The 23,230-nt window shown below is 42.1% G+C and overlaps 1 protein-coding gene across 1 annotated transcript in view; it reads left to right on the top strand.

Moving 5' to 3' along the window:
- The window catches only part of LOC120515652 (receptor-type tyrosine-protein phosphatase eta-like), a 548,094-nt gene that overhangs the window by 207,541 nt on the left and 317,323 nt on the right, over positions 1 to 23,230 (top strand). The window contains exons 8-12 of the mRNA XM_039736870.1: positions 4,874 to 4,882; positions 6,371 to 6,458; positions 8,053 to 8,143; positions 18,288 to 18,361; positions 18,726 to 18,860. Coding sequence (XP_039592804.1) covers positions 4,874 to 4,882; positions 6,371 to 6,458; positions 8,053 to 8,143; positions 18,288 to 18,361; positions 18,726 to 18,860 — 397 coding nt within the window. The remainder of the gene's footprint in view (positions 1 to 4,873; positions 4,883 to 6,370; positions 6,459 to 8,052; positions 8,144 to 18,287; positions 18,362 to 18,725; positions 18,861 to 23,230) is intronic.

The following is a 23,230-nucleotide window of genomic DNA, read 5'->3' as shown; positions in this document are numbered from 1 at the left end:
AGATGTAAGGACTTAAGAAAAGGCAGTTGGTGCAGACCTACTCTAACTGGAATCTTATCTGTTACCCCAACACTGCTTCTAACCCAGGTTCTTACACCTCTCATACATATCCTGGGCAATCTTAATACATTTCTCTGGTACTCCTTTCTCTCTCATGTACTGTACTTCCAGACCTTTTGATATGGCACCCTATCATATGCCTTTCTCAAATCAAGAAACACCATAGGGGCAGCCTTTCTGTTTGTCTTGATGCTTCTATATGAGCTGTCTCAATGCAGAAAAAGGCATCAGGTGTTTCTCTGTCTGGTAAAAAAAAAATCTGCTCCTCTTCCCTGAGCCTTCTTTACATTACACTTTCCCAGATTTGTGTTGTGTGTGGCATCAGCCATATCGCTCTATAATTTCTACAATTATGAACCTCTCCCTTATCCTTAAAAATTGATTCAATCAAGGTGTTCTTGAACTCCTCTGTTAGTTTCTCCTTTTGATAGATCTTCTGCATTAGGTCCCACAACACGTCTACTTCCTCTTCTCCTAAACTTTTCCAGACTTCCACTGGTATTTCATTCAGTCTTGTTGCCTTTCGATTCTTTATTCTTCAGTTCCTCCTTTACTTCCTCCCTCCTTATTCTTGGTGCAAACCCTTCATTTAAGGCTTCTCTTGGATTTTTTTCATTTAACAACTTTTCAAAGTACTCCTGTCATCTATTTTTGATCCTATCATGCTCATTATAAACCATACCTTCTCGAAATCATTATTTGTCCCTCTTGAGTCTCCAGTTTTTCATACACCTCCTGCAAAACGTGTGACTTTGCTCTTACAACTGCCCTCTTTGCTCCCTTGTTTCTCTGCCAGTATATTTCTCTGTCTTCCTCCTCTGATTGGTAGCATGTCTTCTTTGCTTTTTTCTTAGCCTTTATCACCGTACAGTTCCACAAACGTATCTCTTTGTTCTTAGGTGGTCTCTTTTCTGTTGTACTACTCAACACCTCTTCACTCTTCACTCTCAAAACAACTTTCTTATTGTATTCTTCTCCCACCATCCCTAAACACTCTCACATGACTGTCTTCATTTAAAGGTTTCTCCCAAAACTTTTAACTAAGCCGTTTCTCTTTTAATCAATATCACTTTCTACTTGGTGCTTCCTTGCTCTAGTTTTATTCTCTTAATGACTCTGATGTCCCAGTCTATCACCACCACATCAGATTGCATTGTCACACTTCCTCCATTTATGACCTTACAATTCTTTATTTGTTTCAGATGAGATCTTTGACACATTATTTGGCTTTCCCTTCCTCAGCTAATGTCATATAAGTCATAAGCTGATTTACTTTCTTCTCAAAAATATTTTAACTAATGCCAAATCAAACATCATGGAAAATTCTACTGTCCTATCCCATTTCTTCATTTCTCTTCCCTATTCAAAACTCTCCATGTACCTTCTCTCTACTCTTTCCCATGTGCCCATTTAGATCTTCACCAACAATCACTTTCTTAGTTCTTGGGATGACCATGACCGTCATCATCAAGTTCTTCCATGTGAACCCTGAATAACATGAGGACTGATTGTGAGGTCATTGATGTTAGATAGAATGCCTAGAGGGGGCTGGGTGGTCTCGTGGCCTGGAATGTGCATTTGGAGTTTTTTTTTTTGTTTGTTTTGTTTTTTTCTGTCCTTCCTGGCCATCGGAACATTACTTTTATTTTATGTTAATTAGTGTTCCCTAATTCTATTTTCCTATTTATTTTGTCTTTTTTCTCTTTCTTCATTATGTAAAACACTTTGAGCTACATCATTTGTATGAAAATGTGCTACATAAATAAATGTTGCTGTTGTTGTTGTAGGATATACTGCTGCCTCTACACCAGTTCTCTCTTACTCGTTCACTCCACTGCACAATAACTTGTAGTCTCCTCCCAGTTTTCTTATTTTATTCCCCTCGCGTATTGTTTTCTGCAGACGCCACTCTCTCACACCTGTCCATCAAATCTGCCAGCTCTCTTCTTTTCCCAGTCATTGTCCCAACATTCAGTGTCCCCACTACTATCTTTAGCTTATCCTTCTCCTTCCCATATTCTTCTTATTTTGCTTCTTCTGGAATAATTTCTTTAACTGGGTCCATCCTTGACCAGGTAGCCCTTGCTCACTTTCTACAATGTTCAGATAAGGCTTCTGTACCTTGTGTACAGATAGATAGATAGATAGATAGATAGATAGATAGATAGATAGATAGATGTGTAAGGCACTATATGATAGATAGATAGATAGATAGATAGATAGATAGATAGATAGATAGATAGATAGATGTGTAAGGCACTATATGATAGATAGATACTGTAGCTCTTTATTCTCATTGTCACTTTTACAAAGGAATAACGAAATTGAAGGTGAAGATTACCCTCTATAAATTTTCCAACGTTGACATTAAAAATTTTGGCTAAGGTTTTACATCCAGCCAGATACTCTTCCTGACACTAACCCTACCTATTTATCTGAGTTTGGGACTGGCACCATGTTGGGCCTGGTTTGCCCGCTTTGAGGTTATATGTTTTTTCATATTTCATATATGCAGGAAATTCTGGTTTCATGAAAAAATGTGACTTTTTGGAATACGCATTTGAAACTTTGAAAAGAAGATTGTGACTTTTGAACTCTGTGTTGTACAAAATGACAAGTGGAATTTTGTCCAGATTTTTTTGACATTCATGATATTACCGTTACTTTAATTCATAAATTATTACTTTGATCAAAAGAAAAGGCTGTGTTTCATTATGTTTACCACCAAAAAACAAGCAAAAAATGTTATATTTAAAAAAAAAAATGTTGTTACATGTAACAGAAAGATGTAAATATCATAGGACAGTTACAGGATGTGTAGCGTCCACTGCAGTACTGGTGTGCTTCACGTCCTTTGTGTGACATGTTTTGTACAGCCACTAACGCACTGCCTGACATTGCAATCAGAACAGTAGAAGAGTGTTTCTTTGCCCACTTATTGTACGATATTTTTTCTATTGCTTACACATGAGACAGTTGCCTGAATGCCTGACCTAGATGGAATCAAAATACTGTTCTGGGCATTATTTAGGCTTAAAGATGTAGATTAGATCATAACAGCTTAACCTAAGAGACATTTGGGGTTAACCATATTTACATTGAGAATTTAGAGCCCAAGAGGCTCTCGGGTTAACATCACGGAGGTTAAAGAACAATAAAGCTATTTGTTTCCTAACATCACAGGTATCAAACTTCGATAACAAGGCAGCACTGGCTGCACATTTTCATTTCAACTCTTCTGTTAATTAAGAACAAGTTACTACTGTTAATAGGGGTGGCATGGTGGTGCAGTGGTAGCACTGCTGCCTTGCGGTAAGGAGACCTGGGTTCGCTTCCCAGGTCCTCCCTGCATGGCGTTTGCATGTTCTCCTCGTGTCTGCGTGGGTTTCCTCCCACAGTCCAAAGACATGCAGGTTAGGTGCATTGGCGATCCTAAATTGTCTCTAGTGTGTGCTTGGTGTGTGTGTGCCCTGCGGTAAGCTGGCACCCTGCCCGGGGTTTGTTCCTGCAGACCCTGTGTTAGGATATAGCAGGTTGGACAATGACTAACTGACTGTCTACTGTTAATAGAACCTACTTCTTTTGAGTGGTTTCCTTTTTAAAACTTAAATATTTTAAAATTAAAACTTGAATTATTTCCAGCAGGCAAGCAATAATAAGGCCAACATGTTTAAGTAAAATATTTGAAATAAAAGTGCAGGTTTTCAAAATATCAGTTACATGTCATTTGTATGGTGCACTCAAAAAAATGTCATTAAAAAATAACAGGTGTCATCATGGTTTCTATTTAACAAACTAGTTGCAGCTCCAATTGGTGGCCCAGTTGAACTTTTGAGACTCCTGAATTAGCTGGTCATTTTTTGACTCACTCTCATTATTGGCTGGCTGCTGGTTACAGAAAAAATAAACTAAAAAGGGGTGTAAGAATAATACAAGAACAAATTAGAAAGGGTTGAGGCGTGGCATATTTTTTGAGGAGAAAACAAGTGATACGTCTTTTTAGACAAGAGTCCAAAATCAAACTGAAGTGATGTGGAGTAGGAGGGGCTTATATGAGATCCAGACAGGAAGAGGCAGGTTCACAAAGGAAGATGACGGAAGTGATGTCATAGGTGGAACAAGGAGGAGAAGAAAAGGCTTTAAGCAACAGCACCAACCCCTGGTTTGGAGGAGAATTACCATCATCACAGTGCTTCAGCTGTCTCCAAACCACATGCATGTGACAGTGGTTTGAATTTTTAAAAGCAGGTCAAGGATAAATAAAAACCCCTCTATGTTCTATTAGCAATGATAATTGTTTACAAATTAAGAAAGTGGCTGGTAAAAAATCCAACAGCCATTGCAGGCCTCCAGAAACTAAGTTTGACACCACTACTTTATTTGTATATGAAAGATTATAGAGAAACACCAAGCAAAATGACACCTTTTATTGGCTAACTAAAAAGATTACAATATGCAAGCTTTCGAGGCAACTCAGGCCCCTTTTTCAGGCAAGATGTAATCAAAGATTATAGAAAATTAAAATAAATGTGAATTTTATCTATGAGATAGATAGATATCTTTTGAAAAGATATCTTATCTTTAGAAAAACTAAAGTTGTGCACTTATTTGCAGTTGAATGAGTTGAGGCCAGTCCTATGTAAGGCCAAAATTCCCTCTAATTTCTTTTTACTGATGAGTGGGTGTAAACAGATAGAAACTTTCTAGAACAATATAAATATTGTAAATTTAAAAAAAAAGTGAAGAGAAGTGGAACAGTGTATTTTAAAAAGGTTACAAAAAGTAACTTTTTTCTTTTTCTCTTTTCTTCCAGAATCAAGACGTAAGTATAACTTTAATTGACTATTGTAGCAGCTGTACAGTAGATATATTGTAGTACTAACTGTATTCTTTCGCATTCTCCCCACTGACATAACATTGAAAAAAAAACGAATTAGTTGACAAACACTCAAAATAAGGAAGGTTTCTTGACACTGATTAGAGCTTTTGCTTTAAAGATCAAATGTCCTGGATTTGATTCCTATCCTGCGTTTGGATTTATCTATGTGGGTTTGCACATTCTCCTAGTGATTGCATGGGGTTTTCCCCACATCCCCAAGGCAGACAGTAGATAGATAGATAGATAGATAGATAGATAGATAGATAGATAGATAGATAGATAGATAGATAGATAGATAGATAGATAGATAGATAGATAGATAGATAGATAGATACTTTATTAATCTCATGGGCAAATTCACATACTCCAGCAGCAGCATACTGATACAAAAACAATATTAAATTAAAGAGTAATAAAAATGCAGGTATAACAGACAATAACTTTGTATAATGTTAACGTTTACCCCCCTGGTGGAATTCAAGAGTCGCATAGTGTGGCGGAGGAACGATCTCCTCAGTCTGTCAGTGTAGCAGGACGGTGACAACAGTCTGTCGATGAAGCTGCTCCTCTGTCTGGAGATGATCCTGTTCAGTGGATGCAGTGGATTTTCCATGATTGACATGAGCCTCCTCAGCGCCCGTCGCTCTGCCACGGATGTCAAACTATCCAGCTCCGTGCCTACAATAGAGCCTGCCTTGCTCACCAGTTTGTCCAGGTGTGAGGTGTCCCTCTTCTTTATGCTGCCTACCCAGCACACCACCGCATAGAAGAGGGCGCTCGCCACAACCGTCTGATAGAACATCTGCAGCATCTTATTGCAGATATTGAAGGACGCCAGCCTTCTAAGGAAGTATAGTCGGCTCTGTCCTCTCTTACACAGACCATCAGTATTGGCAGTCCAGTCCAGTTTGTCATCCAGCTGCACTCCCAGGTATCTATAGGTCTGCACCCTCTGCACACAGTCACCTCTGATGATCACGGGGTCCATGAGGGGCCTGGTCCTCCTAAAATCCACCACCAGCTCCTTGGTTTTGCTGGTGTTCAGTTGTAGTTGGTTTGAGTCGCACCATTTAACAAAGTCCTTGATTAGTTTCCTATATTCCTCCTCCTGCCCACTCCTGATGCAGCCCACCATAGCAGTGTCATCAGTGAACTTTTGCACATAGTATCTATGTGTAGTGTTTTAAATGATTCTAAACTGGCTCAGTAAGAAAGATGGTGGTTGTTGCGGATGAGGGGGCCCTGCAATGAACTGCTGCCGTGTGCCTGATGCAACATGGATTGACTTTGAGGCTCATGACCCTGAATTGCATTGAGCAGGTTTCACAAAGTTACATATTTTATTTAATATTCAAAGCAGCAAACTATTCTTAGTATAAATGTAACAAAACTAAGCTTCTCTAACTCATATTTTTAAAATACATTCTGTAGAAACATGCCTGTTAAAGTTGAAAATTATGGAGACTACTACCACAAGCATTGTGCAGATCAAAATTATGGTTTTAAACTACAGTTTGAGGTAAGTGTGTATTCAATTTTTTAATAGAACTGTATTATAATAGTAATTTTGTGATGGTGGTTGGTTCAAAAAATATATTGACAAAGGGCCAGCATTGTTTTGTGGAGCAGATATATTGATAAAGTGACAAAGACAATAAACAAGCTACGTTTACAATGGTAAATTCAGTTAAAGACTTCAGTAATCCAAAAAACAAACCCGAACTCATAATTGAAGTTCTAAACAGAACAGTCTTTATACATGAAAACCAAAAAACAAGAAATGCTCGCTTGTTATCCACTCTCTGATATTCCAGAAATGTCCAATGTTGACCGTCTTTGTTAATAACATGGTGGCAACAATAAAACAAAAAGGCAGCACCTCTGAATGTTGTAAAAAGACACAAATAGATTTAAACTACTTATAAATTAAGCCAAATAAAAAAAAACATTGTAGCCATAATTTGAATTTTTCTAGAAAACAAGACCAGTTCTAAATGTATGGCAACTAAATTTAAAAAAGCAATTTAAAAACTTGGCTTTACAGCAACAAATGCATTTTTGTTTACAAATGTATAATGGGAACAGCCAAAAGAAGAAGAAGATATAAATAGATTACCTTTATTTTGAAGTTTATTTTTGTGTATTACATATTCACAATAAAATAAGCATAATCATAATATTTTCTAGGGCGGCACGGTGGTGCAGTGGGTAGTTAGGAGACCCGGGTTTGATTCCCGGGTCCTCCCTGTGTGGAGTTTGCATGTTCTCCCCGTGTCTGCGTGGGTTTCCTCCCACAGTCCAAAGACATGCAGGTTAGGTGCCTTGGCGGTCCTAAATTGTCCCTACTGTGTGCTTGGTAAGTGTGTGTGTGGCCCCCTGCTCGGGGTTTGTTTCCTGCCTTGCACCCTGTGCTGGCTGGAATTGGCTCCAGCAGACCCCCTTGACCCTGTAGTTTGGATATAGCAGGTTGGATAATGAATGGATGGATATTCATCACAATTTTTTTTATTTTCACTAGGGTCCTTGCCCCCAGCTTGCTTCACTCACCCACCCCAACACTGGGGCACGCTATGAGGCAGCCTCTTCACATCTCTGCCTGTCGCGTTGTGGGGTTTGGGAGGCTGAACGCATGCTAAAGAGATGCGGTTGGATCAGCTGCTGTCTTGCTGCTGCTGCCAAGCTGCGTGTTCTGCTTGTCGTGCTGCTTACATTTAATCATTTAAAAGCCTGTACAGCAACTGTTTTTTTTATAATAGATAGATTTGGTCACAAAGTTTAAAATCCCATGATCAAGCGGGATAAACAATCACAACAAAAGGACAACTTTATTTACAGTGTAATTATAAAAGACAAAATAGAATGACTGTGTATGGTGTCTACGACCCCTTTATCCTTCTGATAAAACTTCCTCCACCCTGTTACCTCTCACCAGACTCTGTTTTCTCTGTGATCAAACTCCATTCTCCTTATTGCAGCAGGTCCACTGTGTTAGGTCTTACTTGGAACACCACAACAGACAGCAGACTGAGCACTGCAGTAATTGCTGTGTAAAATATGTACTGTATATCTAACAGAAAAGCTATAATTCATATTTTATATTTTATTTATCTCAGAGTTTTGAAACTGTTGGAACCACTCAGCCCAAGACTGCAGCATTATGCCCGGAAAATCATGGGAAAAATCGTTACAGGAATATATTGCCATGTAAGTATACAAAAAGTGATTTCCTTCATTATGCAGTTTAGAAAAACTAAAGTCATGCACTTATTTACAGTTGAATGAGCTGAGGTCAATCCTATGTAAGGCCAAAGTTCCCTCTAATTTATTTTTACTGATGAGCGGGTGTGAACAGATAGATAGAAATGATACATATTATCACGCTTGAGTCACAAATTTGCACAGAAACAGAGGAGGTTGTAGAGACAAGAACTTTATTCAAACACTGCAAACAAACATGAACTCTTTTAAAAGTTTAAACGTGCTCCTTGACAGGACAGAGATGACAGTTCTGTCTCCCAATTAAAAGAATGCAAACTTATCTTCTTCTTCAAAGGAGTGCACGTCAGGAGCAGAGAATGTCTGAGAGAAGCAAACAATCAATTTCAAAAATGACAGGTGCTGTTCAGGCTTTTAAGTATGCAGAGTACTGTGCAGGAAGCTTATCGCGCAACAGAGCCGCAAATAGCCTAGCAAGTAAGGTAAGGGAGCAATGTGAAGGTTGTCTGTCAGAGTTTTTAGGTTAGGTTTTCCGAGGAGCGTCTGTATCCTCCAGGAGTGCAATCAGCCCACCAGCTCACTATATATACTGTATATATAGCAGTGTCGACTGCTCTAAGACTACAAGGGAAGCTCCGCTTCCTCTACTATGTCAGAAAATAAATGCTCATATATGCACTGTTGTATTTATATTGGTTTTAATAAAAGTGCGCTAGAACGCGTTCAACTTCATGACTAGCTCGTTCAGAATCAGGTATTTATTGTAGATTGTTTGACGCGATTTTCTTGTCATACATTTCCGTGCAGCACAGCACGTTAAACCCTCCTGAAGCCCAGCACTGAGGAGCTTTTTTCACTGCAGAAAAGCTGGACGGTAATTGGATAAATGCACCAAAATCGTCACTTCCAGGGAAGCTCAGCTGAATTTCACATCACGGATAGTGAGCACTGTGGCAAACAGTTATGATGGCCTTCTGCAGACTTTTGACAAGATTACCCAGGATGAGAGCATAGATGATGACACATTAGATGCTGCCAAAGGCTTCAAAATGAAACTGGAGGATTTTGACTTTGTGTTCATGTTGTACACATCTGAAAAAATATTCTCTGAGACAAATGTTGTCTTTGATATTGTCCAGCAAAGGGCTATTGATGTTCTTTACTGCAAAAAAAGAATTGGGTCTCTCCTTGCTTTTGTCAAGGAGAAGAGGTCAGAGGAGGCTTATCAAGCAGTTTATGCAAAAGCAGCAAATCTCACATCAGACCCTCGAGATGAACCTATTAGAAAGCGCCGTCTGTCACAATTACAGGATCCCCAGGACCGCTACAGAAATTTGTACATGGCCATCCTAGACAATCTCATGGAGCAGATTTCTCAGCGTTTTTCAAATTTGGAAAGCATGAGCTTCTTAGAATTAGTCAATCCAGGGAAATTTGATGAAATGAGACAAGTGTTTCCAGAGGAGGCATTTGAAAGTGTGCTGAAAAGTTATGGCCATTTCTTTGACTCAGAGAGACTTAGATCTGAACTTCAAGTACTATATTCAGATCATGACTTACAAGGGAGCAGGGATAAGCTGTGTGATTTCTTGGTGTTTTTTTAAAGACATGGAGTTGGATAGTGCAATGCCTCAGCTATACGAACTGTTGTCGTTAGTGGCAACAATTGGCGCTACATCAGCAGGTGTAGAGAGGAGCTTCTCCTGTTTAAAACGGGTCAAGTCATACACCCGCAACACGATGGGCCAAGATCGTTTGAGCAACCTTGCTCTCCTGGCCATTGAGAGGAAACTGGTTAAGTCCCTGGAAAAGAAGGCCAATTGGTACGACAGGGTCACAGACCATTTTCTGCAAAAGGAACGGAGGGCAGAATTTACGTACAAATAACATAATGAATTTTATGATGAAGGCCTAATATGAGCTTCCCCTGTTTCAAAAGCTAGCAACCGCCACTGATTGATATATATATATATATATATAGTGCATCCGGAAAGTATTCACAGCGCATCACTTTTTCCACATTTTGTTATGTTACAGCCTTATTCCAAAATAGATTAAATTCATTTTTTTCCTCAGAATTCTACACACAACACCCCATAATGACAACGTGAAAAAAGTTTACTTGAGGTTTTTGCAAATTTATTAAAAATAAGAAAGTTGAGAAATCCCATGTCCATAAGTATTCACAGCCTTTGCTCAATACTTTGTCGATGCACCTTTGGCAGCAATTACAGCCTCAAGTGTTTTTGAATATGATGCCACAAGCTTGGCACACCTACCCTTGGCCAGTTTCGCCCATTCCTCTTTGCAGCACCTCTCAAGCTCCATCAGGTTGGATGGGAAGCGTCGGTGCACAGCCATTTTAAGATCTCTCCAGAGATGTTCAATCGGATTCAAGTCTGGACTCTGGCTGGGCCACTCAAGGACATTCACAGAGTTGTCCTGAAGCCACTCCTTTGATATCTTGGCTGTGTGCTTAGGGTCGTTGTCCTGCTGAAAGATGAACCGTCGCCCCAGTCTGAGATCAAGAGCGCTCTGGAGCAGGTTTTCATCCAGGATGTTTCTGTACATTGCTGCAGTCATCTTTCCCTTTATCCTGATCAGCCTCCCAGTTCCTGCCGCTGAAAAACATCTCCACAGCATGATGCTGCCACCACCATGCTTCACTGTAGGAATGGTATTGGCCTGGTGATGAGCAGTGCCTGGTTTCCTCCAAACGTGACGCCTGGCATTCACACCAAAAAGTTCAATCTTTGTCTTATCAGACCAGAGAATTTTGTTTCTCATGGTCTGACGGTCCTTCAGGTGCCTTTTTGCAAACTCCAGGCGGGCTGCCATGTGCCTTAACTAAGGAGTGGCTTCCATCTGGCCACTGTACCATACAGCCCTGATTGGTGGATTGCTGCAGAGATAGTTGTCCTTCTGGAAGGTTCTCCTCTCTCCACAGTCAATCAACATTTATTTATATAGCACATATTCATACAAAAAAAAATGTAGCTCAAAGTGCTTTACAAAATGAATAGAGAAATAGAAGACACAATAAAAGATAAACATAAGTCAACATTAATTAACATAGAATAAGAGTAAGGTCCGATGGCCAGGGTGGACAGAAAATACAAAAAAAAAACTCCAAAGGCTGGAGAAAAAAATAAAAAAAAATAATAGAGGACCTCTGGAGCTCTGACAGAGTGACCATTGGGTTCTTGGTCACCTCCCTGACTAAGGCCCTTCTCCCCCGATCGCTCAGTTTAGATGGCCGGCCAGCTCTAGGAAGAATCCTGGTGGTTTCGAACGTCTTCCACTTATGAATGATGGAGGCCACTATGGTCATTAGGACCTTCAAAGTAACAGAAATTTTTCTGTAACCTTCCCCAGATTTTTGCCTTGAGACAATCCTGTCTCGGAGGTATACAGACAATTCCTTTGACTTCATGCTTGGTTTGTGCTCTGACATGAACTGTCGACTGTGGGACCTTCTATAGACAGGTGTGTGCCTTTCCAAATCATGTCCAATCAACTGAATTTACCACAGGTGGACTCCAATTAAGCTTCAGAAACATCTCAAGGATGATCAGGGGAAACAGGATGCACCTGAGCTCAATTTGGAGCTTCATGGAAAAGGCTGTGAATACTTATGTACATGTGATGTCTCCATTTTTTTATTTTTAATAAATTTGCAAAAATCTCAAGTAAACTTTTTTCACGTTGTCATTATAGGGTGCTGTTTGCAGAATTCTGAGGAAAAAAAATGAATTTAAACCATTTTGGAATAAGGCTGTAACATAATAAAATGTGGAAAAAATGATGCACTGTGAATACTTTCCGGATGCACTATATATATATAAAGTATATATATATGCTCCTGGGAGGCTGCTAAAGGGCTCACAGGAGGGTAATTCCACGCCAGACCAAGGGGTGGTTGAGTGTAATAACCCTTTTTCTCTTTCCTCCAAAGACCACATACGGGAAAAATCTACCTGGTCCCGATGATATCACTTTTGGTTCCGGCCCTGATGACATTACTACCGTTTCCAATAGCATTACTGCTGGTTCCAGCCCTGATGACCACACGTAGGGCAGTTTTATACACAATTTACATTACATTTCTATTATTATTAACTTATAATATTGTTATAGAAATTATACAATTTACCATAATGCAGAATCAGTGGGAGCCCTGAGCTTGTTATCCTGCAACCAATCGATCCCATCTGGGGACGATGGAAGACAGTGACACTCAAAGTGTGTTGCTTATGTTCAGTTTACACTGTGATCCCGTTTTGGTTGCTGTTACTGCAGAAAACGCTGCCTTGCAAAGATAGGATGTTGGAAAAGGAAGCAGACTTTTCAGTGCTTTTGTGGCAACCTGAGGATATTCCGCCTTGACGTTAATCCAAAACGTATGGAGATTTGCAGTTGTCTCAAACATACTTTCATCATTTGCAACCTCAAGCAGTTGATCCTCTTCAAGCACAGACAAAGTTGATCCACCTGGCTTATTCACAAATGGGTCACAAATCCATTTCTTCCCATTTTGGGGGTCTTTTATGGTCGGGAATAATGCTCAGACTCTGTTGAAAGCTGAGACAGGTGATCATACACCAGCTGGGAGAAAGAAGACCCTGGCGTGGTATCTTTAACAACATCTGCTAATGTTTGAAACATACCAAAAATCCCAATGTCCACTCATCTGCCCCATAAATCAAGTTTGGCTTTGAATGCAGCCACTTTATCTGGCAACTTAAACAATGGGTATCTTCTGCCCCTGCCCCACGTGCTGCTGCTTCTATACTGCCTTAGATTTTCCTACTCAGTCTCCTCCAGCGCTCCTCCAGCTGGCTGGCTGGATACTGAGTCCTAAAAGATTGGGGTCATGCTATAAGTCCCTGTCTTACACCCCAAAACACGAGGCTGAGTCTCAGTACTTTAGCCAAACCAGCTTTATTCAGCTAGAAACAGGAACAGCATGATTATTTATTGTAGCAGGATCTATCTCTCTCCTACATAGAGACACAGCAATCAGGCAGGGTCGCGGTCAGGTTAGTGGTTAAGTAATCCTGTTCCCTGAATTTACAATGTTCTTTGCATCACCTATCGAGATCTTTTCTGTTTGCTTTAGCGGAGAGACGCAGCAGAGCTGGGAGCCTGTTGCTCTGGCAACAGGTAAACAGTCTTCCACAGATGCGGTAATCGCACTTCAGGACACTTTTCGGCGTGTTGTCCCATTGACGGAGGTCTCAAGAGAGTTTAGGAACCTCACATTTTCTTGAATGATTGCCACATTAATAGGAATGTTTCTTGAACGAGCGTTACTGAACTACATAAAAACTGTCTTCAAATGCAGCAGTTTGCATACGCTGGCAACCAGAGATTTTTCTTCTTTTTTGCATATAACAAAGACATACAGTATGCATTGCATTTGTCATTCCAAACAATTGCACATCACAAACATTAACAATTATCCTTTTTTCGTGTCTGCTGTTTTTATAGGAGGGTGACAGAGAGTTAAACTCCAATGTTTCAAATGTTGACGAGCAATAAGCAAAAGGTATCACTGAAAACCATCGAAAATATCCATCCATTATCCAACCTGCTACATCCTAACTACAGGGTCACAGGTGTTTGCTGGAGCCAATCCCAGCCCACAGAGCGCAAGGCAGGAAACAAACCCCAGGCAGGGCGCCAGCCCACCGCAGACCATCAAAAACAAAAACAGCAAAAAAACAGTATGAGGAAAGTCCGAAGAAAGAATTTTTTTTTACAATGTTTCTGTTTGGGGATTGTTGTGCAAATGCGCACAACTGAGCTGCAGCCACAGAACTAACTGTTCTGTGATAATACATTCAGGCATGTCAAGGTCACTTCGTTGTAATTAATGTACTTCATAGTAACGAGATTACTATAGACTCATGTCATATGGGGAAACTCTCGGGATCATAAAAATACTTTGTTGTAATACTCTCTCACCTCGGTCTCTCTCCTCTCTCTGCGCCACTGCAAAGTCTCACCCGTCTAGCGTTCTGTAAAGTGTCCTCAGTGAAGGGGGCAGCCATTTTGCTGTAGCCCTTCACTAAGTGAGTGTCCATTGTTGGCAGTTCTCTCGCAGCCCGGCTGTCAGATGGTTGGGGACCCCAGCAGTAAATCAGTTCTATCTTGTGTGGCAGTAGGGGGTGCTAGCGCTCCCTTGAACCCTCAGGTACAACTCCAGACACCAGGTAAAAGTCCAAGACTCTTTATTGTATACTAACAAAGTGCACAAAGCACCCTCCACACTACTCGTTCAATAAACCAATTCAACACAACACTATAATCACTCCTCCTTGCCCAGACACTTTACTCCTCTACCTCCCAGCACAGCTCAGCGTCTGGACTGAGGCATTGTCCTTTTATAGCCCCTGACCCGGAGGTCGTTTCTTCCCATCACGTGACCATGACGTACTCCCGGGTTATAGGGCACACAAGGGCCCATGAGCCCTCCTACAGCGACTCCCGGTGGTCCCCAAGGTATCCAGCAGGGCTGTGTAAAAACACTACATAGTCCATAAGGCCCTGCTGGAACTCGGGGCACGATACTGCTGTCGGGAGAGCTCATCCTGGCGGCCTGGGGGTGCGGACCGGCATGGGAAGCCGGCAGTCCTCCACACTTGTTTCACACCAAATTAAGAGAAAATGAGCCAGAAAGAAAAGGTTTGGGGTAGTCGCCCCATATATTGTAGGTTCATCAGGGCCAGAACTGGAAGTGATGTCATCAGGCCTGGAACCGGAAGTGATGCAATTGGGGCCGGAACTGGAAGTGATGGGGCCAGGAAGAGTTTTCCATAACTGGTGTTCAGAGGAAAGAGGAAAAGGGTTAGTACACTCCAGCACCTCCAGGTCTGGCATGGAATTACCCTGCTTCAAGCCCTTTAACCTCCCATGCACACATGTGTGTATATATACATATATACTGTGGCGGACGTCAGGAGGTGGTACCCAGCCGGGGCGCCCAGGAGGACAGTAGGAGGGCTTGCGCCTCATCCAGACCATGAGGGGGCGACTGCCCTGGTTGCACTGGGGGCCATGGGTGCAGAGCTTGGAAGCTCAACCCTGTAGAGGCCTGTGGTCACCGCCAGGGGGCGCCCCGGTGCCTGAAGAGTCCTGGACCTCAGCACTTCCGCCACACCAGGAAGGGCTGGGGGGAAGAAGACTGGGAACACCCGGAGGGCTTATGGGTGCGCAGCCGGCACTTCAGCTACACAGGGGAGTGTCCGCGGAGGAGTGTCAGGGAGCAGCTGGAGCCCATCCGGGCTACTATAAAAGGGGTCGCCTCCCTTCATTCTGAGTCAAGAGTAGGGTGGAAGCAGACTGGAGTCTGGAGAGAGAGGAGTGGAGGCGGCCAGAAGGAAGGCACTGGGAAGAGAAGCCTGGACTTTGGGGGATCTGTGCTGGAGGCACTGGGTTGTGCACTTGACTTGTAAATATTGTAGATAATAAATATTTGTGTGCTAGGTGACTAACCGTTGTCCGTCTGTATCTGGACCACGTTCCACAATACACACACACATACAGACTATAGTCTGAACATACACCAGAATCCTTAAAAAGAAAGAAAAGATCTGACTTGATAGTCCCGATTACAGTGAGGCACTATACAAGTGTATTGCTGCTGGTATAAAGGACCCCCAGTCGCATTTCTTGACACGCTTCTGATGAATAATTTGTTAGCAGAAAGTCCACTGTGTTTGTGTGTCATGGAGATGATGTGCAACATTGTTTATAATGGTATTCCGTTTTCTTTTAATTCTGTTCTCTTCTACTACCTCTAGGAGATCCAGAGTGCATCCAATAACTAAACCTGCCCTTTTAATTAATTTGTTGATTTGGTGGATCTCTCTTGAAGTGATTTTACTAGACCAACACACCCCAGTGTAGAAAATCACACTGGTCATCACAGAGTTGTAGAAGATGTGAAGGATGTCACTAACCACATTAAAGGAGCAAAGTCTCCTAAGGAAAAAGAGCCAACTCTGCCTTTTCTTATATAGTTCCTCCACGTTATGAAACCAGTGCAACCTGTTATTAATGTGGATCCCTCAATTGCAAGGATTTGCATACTCTGTGACGGGCATATGGCCAAATGGATGGTCCCAAATAGAGCCATAAATTGGCATATTACTGTATTCATTTCAAACTATTGTAGTAAATGATTTGTACTTTATGAGTGTTTGCGTCTGTGTGGGCAAAGTGCCATATAAACCTATTCACTACTGTTGTGGGACAGCAGATTGTTCCGTTGTTCTTTCAGAGAGTTGGCCAGACACAATCACTTTAATACGTCAATCAATATAATTAATTTATGATACAAGAATTATAGATGAGGGGTGGATTAGATTAGATTAGATATACTTTAATAATATCCAAGGGGGAATTCAAATGCAAACAAAAAACATAAAATACACAGGTATCAACTCAAAGTACAATATGAAACAATAGAATGAAAACATATAAAACAAATATATTGCTGAAAGTAACTGTAGTAAATTGAAGTTGGTACCGTTTTCCTATTAATTCTGGCTGGAGTGAAGGAAGGAACATCAGGAGTAAGCATTGAAGTGTCTGATAGCAACAGGGAGAAAAGATACCCAGAGATATTTGCCATTATCTTGTGATGTAATGAGCCAGTGGTTTAAAGTGCTCCAAGAAATCGCCCCAGGAAAGAGATGGGCAGAATTCTTCATAATGGCATCAAATTTTGCCACCATCCTTTTTTCCACAACAGCCTCCAGAGTATTCAGAACCAGTCCTGTGATGGAGCTGGATTTTCTGGTATTTTTCAGGCACACTGGCCACAATGGACTGGTAAAACATTTCTAAAAGTTTGCTGCACATATCAAAAGACCTGAGTCTCCTCAAGAAGTGCATTTTGCTTTGTCCCTTCTTGTACAGAGCATTGTTTAGTCAGATCAGTCCAGTTCATTGTTCACGTGGAACCCTAGGTATGTGAAGCTCTGCAGCACCTTCACTTCCTTCCCCTGTATGGTGAGTGCTCTTAGGAGCTCTTCAGCATGCTGGAGGTCCACCTCCAACTTCTTTGTCTTGTTGATGTTGATCTGCAGGTGCTTCTCGCAGCACCACAAGGAAAAGTCCTCCACCAGTCTTCTGGACTGCATTATCAGTACAACTTATAATGGGGGAGTCATTTGAGAAGTTCTTTAGATTGCAACACCTGGTATTATACTGTAAAGAAGACAGTGAGATCTCCTGGTTTTACACACCACCATCTCTGACACGCAGTTCTTGAGCTTTACAAACTAATCCCTGTTTTTGGCCTTGTTCACATGGGAGTAGGCTCTGTGGAGCATATACAGAAAATCAGAATATTCTCCACACCTATATGAGCCTGGTAGGCAAACTGCGAAGGATCAGGATGTACTGTAACCATGCATTGGAGCTGTTTCAGGTCTAGCTTCTCAAAGGTCTTCATAATGCATGACACGGACATTTAAACAGTATCTTCAGATAAAGGTGAGCCAGAAAGCTCTTCTTTACACATACAGTTATGGAACTCTGGAACAAACATGGAGTTGAAGCAGAAACCTGAATAAGAATAATCTGGATGAGATATTGGGACAGCTAAGCTATAAGCTAAACAAATGGGCTTGATGGACTGAATTGTCTCCCCTGGTTTAGTCATATTTCTTATGTTTCTTAAGTTTTGCTTGTAGAAATGTAAGTCCATCTCTTCATTTATTACTGACTCAAATACTTCAAATTAGAATCTGGTACAAATGATCAGAACATCATTAGAAATGACCTTATTTAAACCTCAGGCATTTAGTTTGGTTTTCTCTTTGTTGCTGAAGTGTGTGTTACCACCATGCTGAAATCCAAAGAGCTCCCAGAGGCCTTCAGAAAGAATGCAGTACAAGTCTACAAGTCTGAAAAGGGATTTAATAAAAACTCCAAACAATTGGAACTCAACCATTCCACTCTTTAGAAGCTCATCTACAAGTGGAAATGATTTGAAACAACTGCCAACTTGTCTAATGAAGAAACATAAGCATTCACTCCTCATAATTATAACATGGCCTATCCTCATCTCATATATTACTCTGTATTTTGCTTTATAATATAGTTTGGATTTTCCTTCCAGATGATGAGTTTCGAGTCAAGCTATCAACTGAAGGTAACGTGAGTGAGGACTACATCAATGCCAGCTATTTACCAGTAAGTAATACTGGAATAACCAAGAGTTGTGGTTTTAGTTGACTGTCTGACTAAATTTGTTTATACCATTTAACAAGTTATCTTTTATCAGATTGATCAGCCCAACTTAATATTAAGTATAACGATAACAAACAGCCATGACACTTCTTAAAAAAAGTGTCCTAATTTAAGCCAACGAATAAGAGTATACTATTTGTTATTGATCTTTAAACATAAATGTGTTTATATGACACTTCTGTACCTCACTTTTTGTGCTTTGTAATTTGCTTTCGTCATTTTGGGATGCACACTACCCATTTTCTATCTGTATTCATTCAAATTCATGAGTCCATTTGTTAGCGCTTGTAATGTTTTGTATTTTCAGGGCTATAACTCAAAGAAAGAGTTCATTGGTACTCAGGGCCCCCTGCCAAACACCGTGAAGGACTTCTGGAGGATGATCTGGGAGCAGAATGTGGAGACACTCGTCATGCTGACACAGTGCAAAGAAAAAGGAAGAGTAAGCGTGCATTGTTTTTGAATGTTTTTGCACACAGAATGTTGAAATAAGAATTATCTCATTAGCCTCTATCAGTTTTGTTCAGTGCTATTACCAACTTTTGAAAAAAATATTAAGGCATTCATAATTAAGATTGTTTCTAATGCAGTTCAGACCAACAGTAATCCAGTATGTCTGCATAATGCCTCATTGTGACTATGACAACCAAGTCAGAACTTTTCTTTCTTTTTAATTTTCTTACTTTATAGTCATTCTGGTGTGTGTTCAGGCCAAAGTGTGTGTTTATAATTATTTATTTACTTAAAGAGCTTCTGTAAAAATTCATATTTTCCGCTGGGGACAAATAAGTTCTATCCATTTATTTCAACTTTCTATTAGCGCCATTGTTCATTTCCATATTGGGTGTTTTTTTTTTTGCTGGAAATTTAGTGAAACGTGAACATTGGTAGGAACTGGTAAGAATTTTAAGCAATGTGAATATTTTTATGCACAGTAAAAATATGAAGAAATTATGTAGAGTGTTCCAGAAATGAGCAAATAAGCTAAATTCAGTTGACTAAGCTTTAATCCATCCATCCGTCCATCCATCCATCGTCTTCCGCTTATCCGAGATCGGGTCGTGGGGGCAGCAGCTTGAGCAGAGATGCCCAGACTTCCCTCTCCCTGGCCACTTCTTCCAGCTCTTCTGGGAGAATACCAAGGCGTTCCCAGGCCAGCCGGGAGACATAGTCCCTCCAGCGTGTCCTGGGTCTTCCTCAGGGCCTCCTCCCGGTTAAACGTGCCCGAAACACCTCACCAGGGAGGCGTCCAGGAGGCATCCTGATCAGATGCCCGAGCCACCTCATCTGACTCCTCTCGATGCAGAGGAGCAGCGGCTCTACTCTGAGCCCCTCCCGGATGACTGAGCTTCTCACCCTATCTTTAACGGAAAGCTCAGACACCCTGCAGAGGAAACTCATTTCAGCCACTTGTATTCGCGATCTCGTTCTTTCAGTCACTACCCATAGCTCATGAACATAGGTGAGGGTAGGAACGTAGATCGACTGGTAAATTGAGAGCTTTGCCTTACGGCTCAGCTCCTTTTTCACCACGACAGACCGATGCAGAGCCCGCATCACTGCGGATGCCGCACCGATCCGCCTGTTGATCTCAGGCTCTATTCTTCCCTCACTCGTGAACAAGACCCCGAGATACTTAAACTCCTCCACTTGGGGCAGGATCTCTCCCCCAACCCTGAGAGGGCACTTCACCCTTTTACGGCTGAGGACAATGGTCAGAGAGAGCTGAAGATCACGGCCTGATGAAGCAAACAGGACAACATCATCTACAAAAAGCAGTGACCCAATCCTGTGTCCACCAAACCGGACCCCCTCAACGCCCTGGCTGCGTCTACAAATTCTGTCCATAAAAGTTATGAACAGAATCGGTGACAAAGGGCAGCCCTGGCGGAGTTCAACTCTCACTGGAAACTGGCTCGACTTATTGCCGGCAATGCGGACCAAGTTCTGACACCGGTTGTACAGCTCTTATCAGGGGGTCCGGTACCCCATACTCCCGAAGCACCCCCCTCAGGATTCCCAGAGGGACACGGTCGAACGCCTTTTCCAAGTCCACAAAACACATGTAGACTGGTTGGGCAAACTTCCATGCACCCTCCAGGACTCTGCTAAGGGTGTAGTGCTGGTCCACTGTTCCACGACCAGGACGAAAACCACACTGTTCCTCCTGAATCCGAGGTTTGACTATCCGACGGATCCTCGTCTCCAGGACCCCCGAATAGACTTTTCCAGGGAGGCTGAGGAGTGTGATCCCTGTATAGTTGGAACACACCGTCCGGTCCCCTTTCTTAAAGAGGGGGACCACCACCCCAGTCTGTCAATCCAGAGGCACCAAAAATCGTTCTCTATGGCCTCCCCAAACTCCTCCCATGCCGAGTTTTTGCAGCAACCACCGGAGCCGCATTCCGCTTGGCCTGCTGGTACCTATCAGCTGCTTCCAGAATCCCACAGGACAAAAAGGTCCTGTAGGACTCCTTCTTCCGCTTAATGGCATCCCTCACCGCCGGTGTCCACCAACAGGTTCGGGGATTGCCGCCACGACAGGCACCGACCACCTTATGGCCACAGCTCCGGTCAGCCCCCTCAACAATAGAGGCACAGAACATGGCCCATTCGGACTCAATGTCCCCCACCTCCCTCAGGACGTGGTCGAAGTTCTGCCAGAGGTGGCAGTTGAAGCTACTTCTGACAGGGGACTCTGCCAGACGTTCCCAGCAGACCCTCACAACACATTTGGGCCTACCAGGCCTGACCGGCATCCTCCCCCACCATCAAATCAGTTGACAGCTCCGCCCCTCTCTTCACCCAAGTGTTCAAGACATATGGCCGCAAGTCCGATGACACAACCACAAAGTCGACCTGAGGCCTAGGGTGTCCTGGTGCCAAGTGCACATATGAACACGCCTATGCTTGAACATGGTGCTCGTTATGGACAATCCGTGACGAGCACTACTCCAAACTGCTGTTCGGCGCATACGCACAAACAACAGTCAGGACCCTTCCCCCCCACCCGAAGGCGGAGGGAGACCACCCTCTCGTCCACTGGGGTAAACCCCAACACACAGGCTCCAAGTCGGGGGGCAATAAGTATGCCCACACCTGCTCGGCACCTCTCACCGGGGGCAACTCCAGAGTGGTAGAGAGTCTAGCCCCTCTCAAGGAGATTGGTTCCAGAGTCCAAGCTGTGCGTCGAGGTGAGTCCGACTATATCTAGCCGGAACCTCTCGACCTCGTGCACTAGCTCAGGCTCCTTCCCCTTCAGAGAGGTGACATTCCACGTCCCAAGAGCCAGTTTCTGTAGCCGAGGATCAGACCGCCAAGGTCCCCGCCTTCGGCCACCACCCAACTCACACTGCACCCAACCTCTTTGGCACCTCCCATAGGTGGTGAGCCCATGGGAAGGAGGACCCACGTTACCTCTTCGGGCTGTGCCCGGCTAAGCTTTAATCCCATTTAAAATATGAAGAATTGACCACATAGTTTCTGAAGATATGGTTAATTATTTGTATTATTTTAAAGCAATAAAGTGTTCAAAAGTAAGTTTAACATGGCCAGACATATACTATATCCAAACTATATCTTTGGATTTAAAGAAGGTTCAGTGAGTGGGACATTACTCAACCAATCCAGCACCTCATGAAGACAGAACTGAAAGTAGGAGCAGTGACTTAAACAGCAAAACACAATGGTGCTCATATCAACAGCCGCCAACAGACAGCAAGCCTGTGATTACAACAGATAGACATCCATTGCTGAAATGTCTCTCATAATCAGAATATGCATAAATGTGTGTCATGTGTGCACAGAGCACATTACATAAGTTCATTAAAATAGCCTGTAGAAAGAGGAAAGCACATTCTGGGAAATCAGATTAGACTTTGGCATTTGAAGTCATTATTGGGTTAGTGGTAAAAGTGAACGTGTTGAGGTTGGGTGACCACAGAAATAAGGGTCATTCCCTGGAGCTTCACCCAGTTGGTTGCTCTGATCATAAAAGACACCTTCGTCCAAGCAGCTGGGTTTCTTATCGTGGGTGAACCAGAAGGGGTGAGGCTAAGTGCCCTCACTGTACAGTCTCTCTGAGCTGCAGGGAGAGACTGAACAGAATATTAGTAACAGCGCCCCCTGTCGCCCTGGCAAGTTATTTCATATCTCAGTCAAGCCTGTGAGGAGATCCTGTGCTTATTTGCCATTTTTTATTTGTTCTGTACCAGTTTAATAATAATAATATGTTTTATTTATGTAGCGCCTTTCATACACTCAAGGACACTTTACAATTCAATACACACATTAACAAGGCAGTAGAAATTACATACACGAAAAAGAATAATACTCATTGAAAAGATGTGTTTTGAACAGAAGTTTGAAATTAATAATAGATTTTCCTTCATGAAGGCTGAGAGGGAGAGAATTCCAGATTTTAGGGACTATCACTCTGAAAGCTCTGCCACCCATAGTTATTGTCCAAATAGTATTGCAGAAGGTGTAGTGACACAGTTTGTTCTCACTCTGCTTTAAGACAGACAGAGAGTTTTAAAATAATTGACAGAAGTTGAGTCACCTGTTTACTTCGATTTGCAAGGCTTCATTTACTTTAATTGCTGCCAAACATCTGTAAGTTTTAACCTATTAGTGGTTCCCTGAAGAAGGTTCATTTGTAATATTCTGAAATTTCCCTTTTTCAGTTTTTGCTAACCTAAACTTTAAATGTAAACCTCAGGCAATTTACTGCTTATGTTTTCACCATTTTTAGAAATTAATTGCATTTCAACTGATTTGAAGAAAAATTGGAAGGGGTTCTAAAGCATTTGA

This window comes from Polypterus senegalus, chromosome 1 (assembly GCF_016835505.1).
Source record: "Polypterus senegalus isolate Bchr_013 chromosome 1, ASM1683550v1, whole genome shotgun sequence".
NCBI classification, from domain to species: domain Eukaryota; kingdom Metazoa; phylum Chordata; class Cladistia; order Polypteriformes; family Polypteridae; genus Polypterus; species Polypterus senegalus.
The sequence above is the reverse complement of the archived record's forward strand: the minus strand, read 5'-3'. Positions and strand labels throughout refer to the sequence as shown.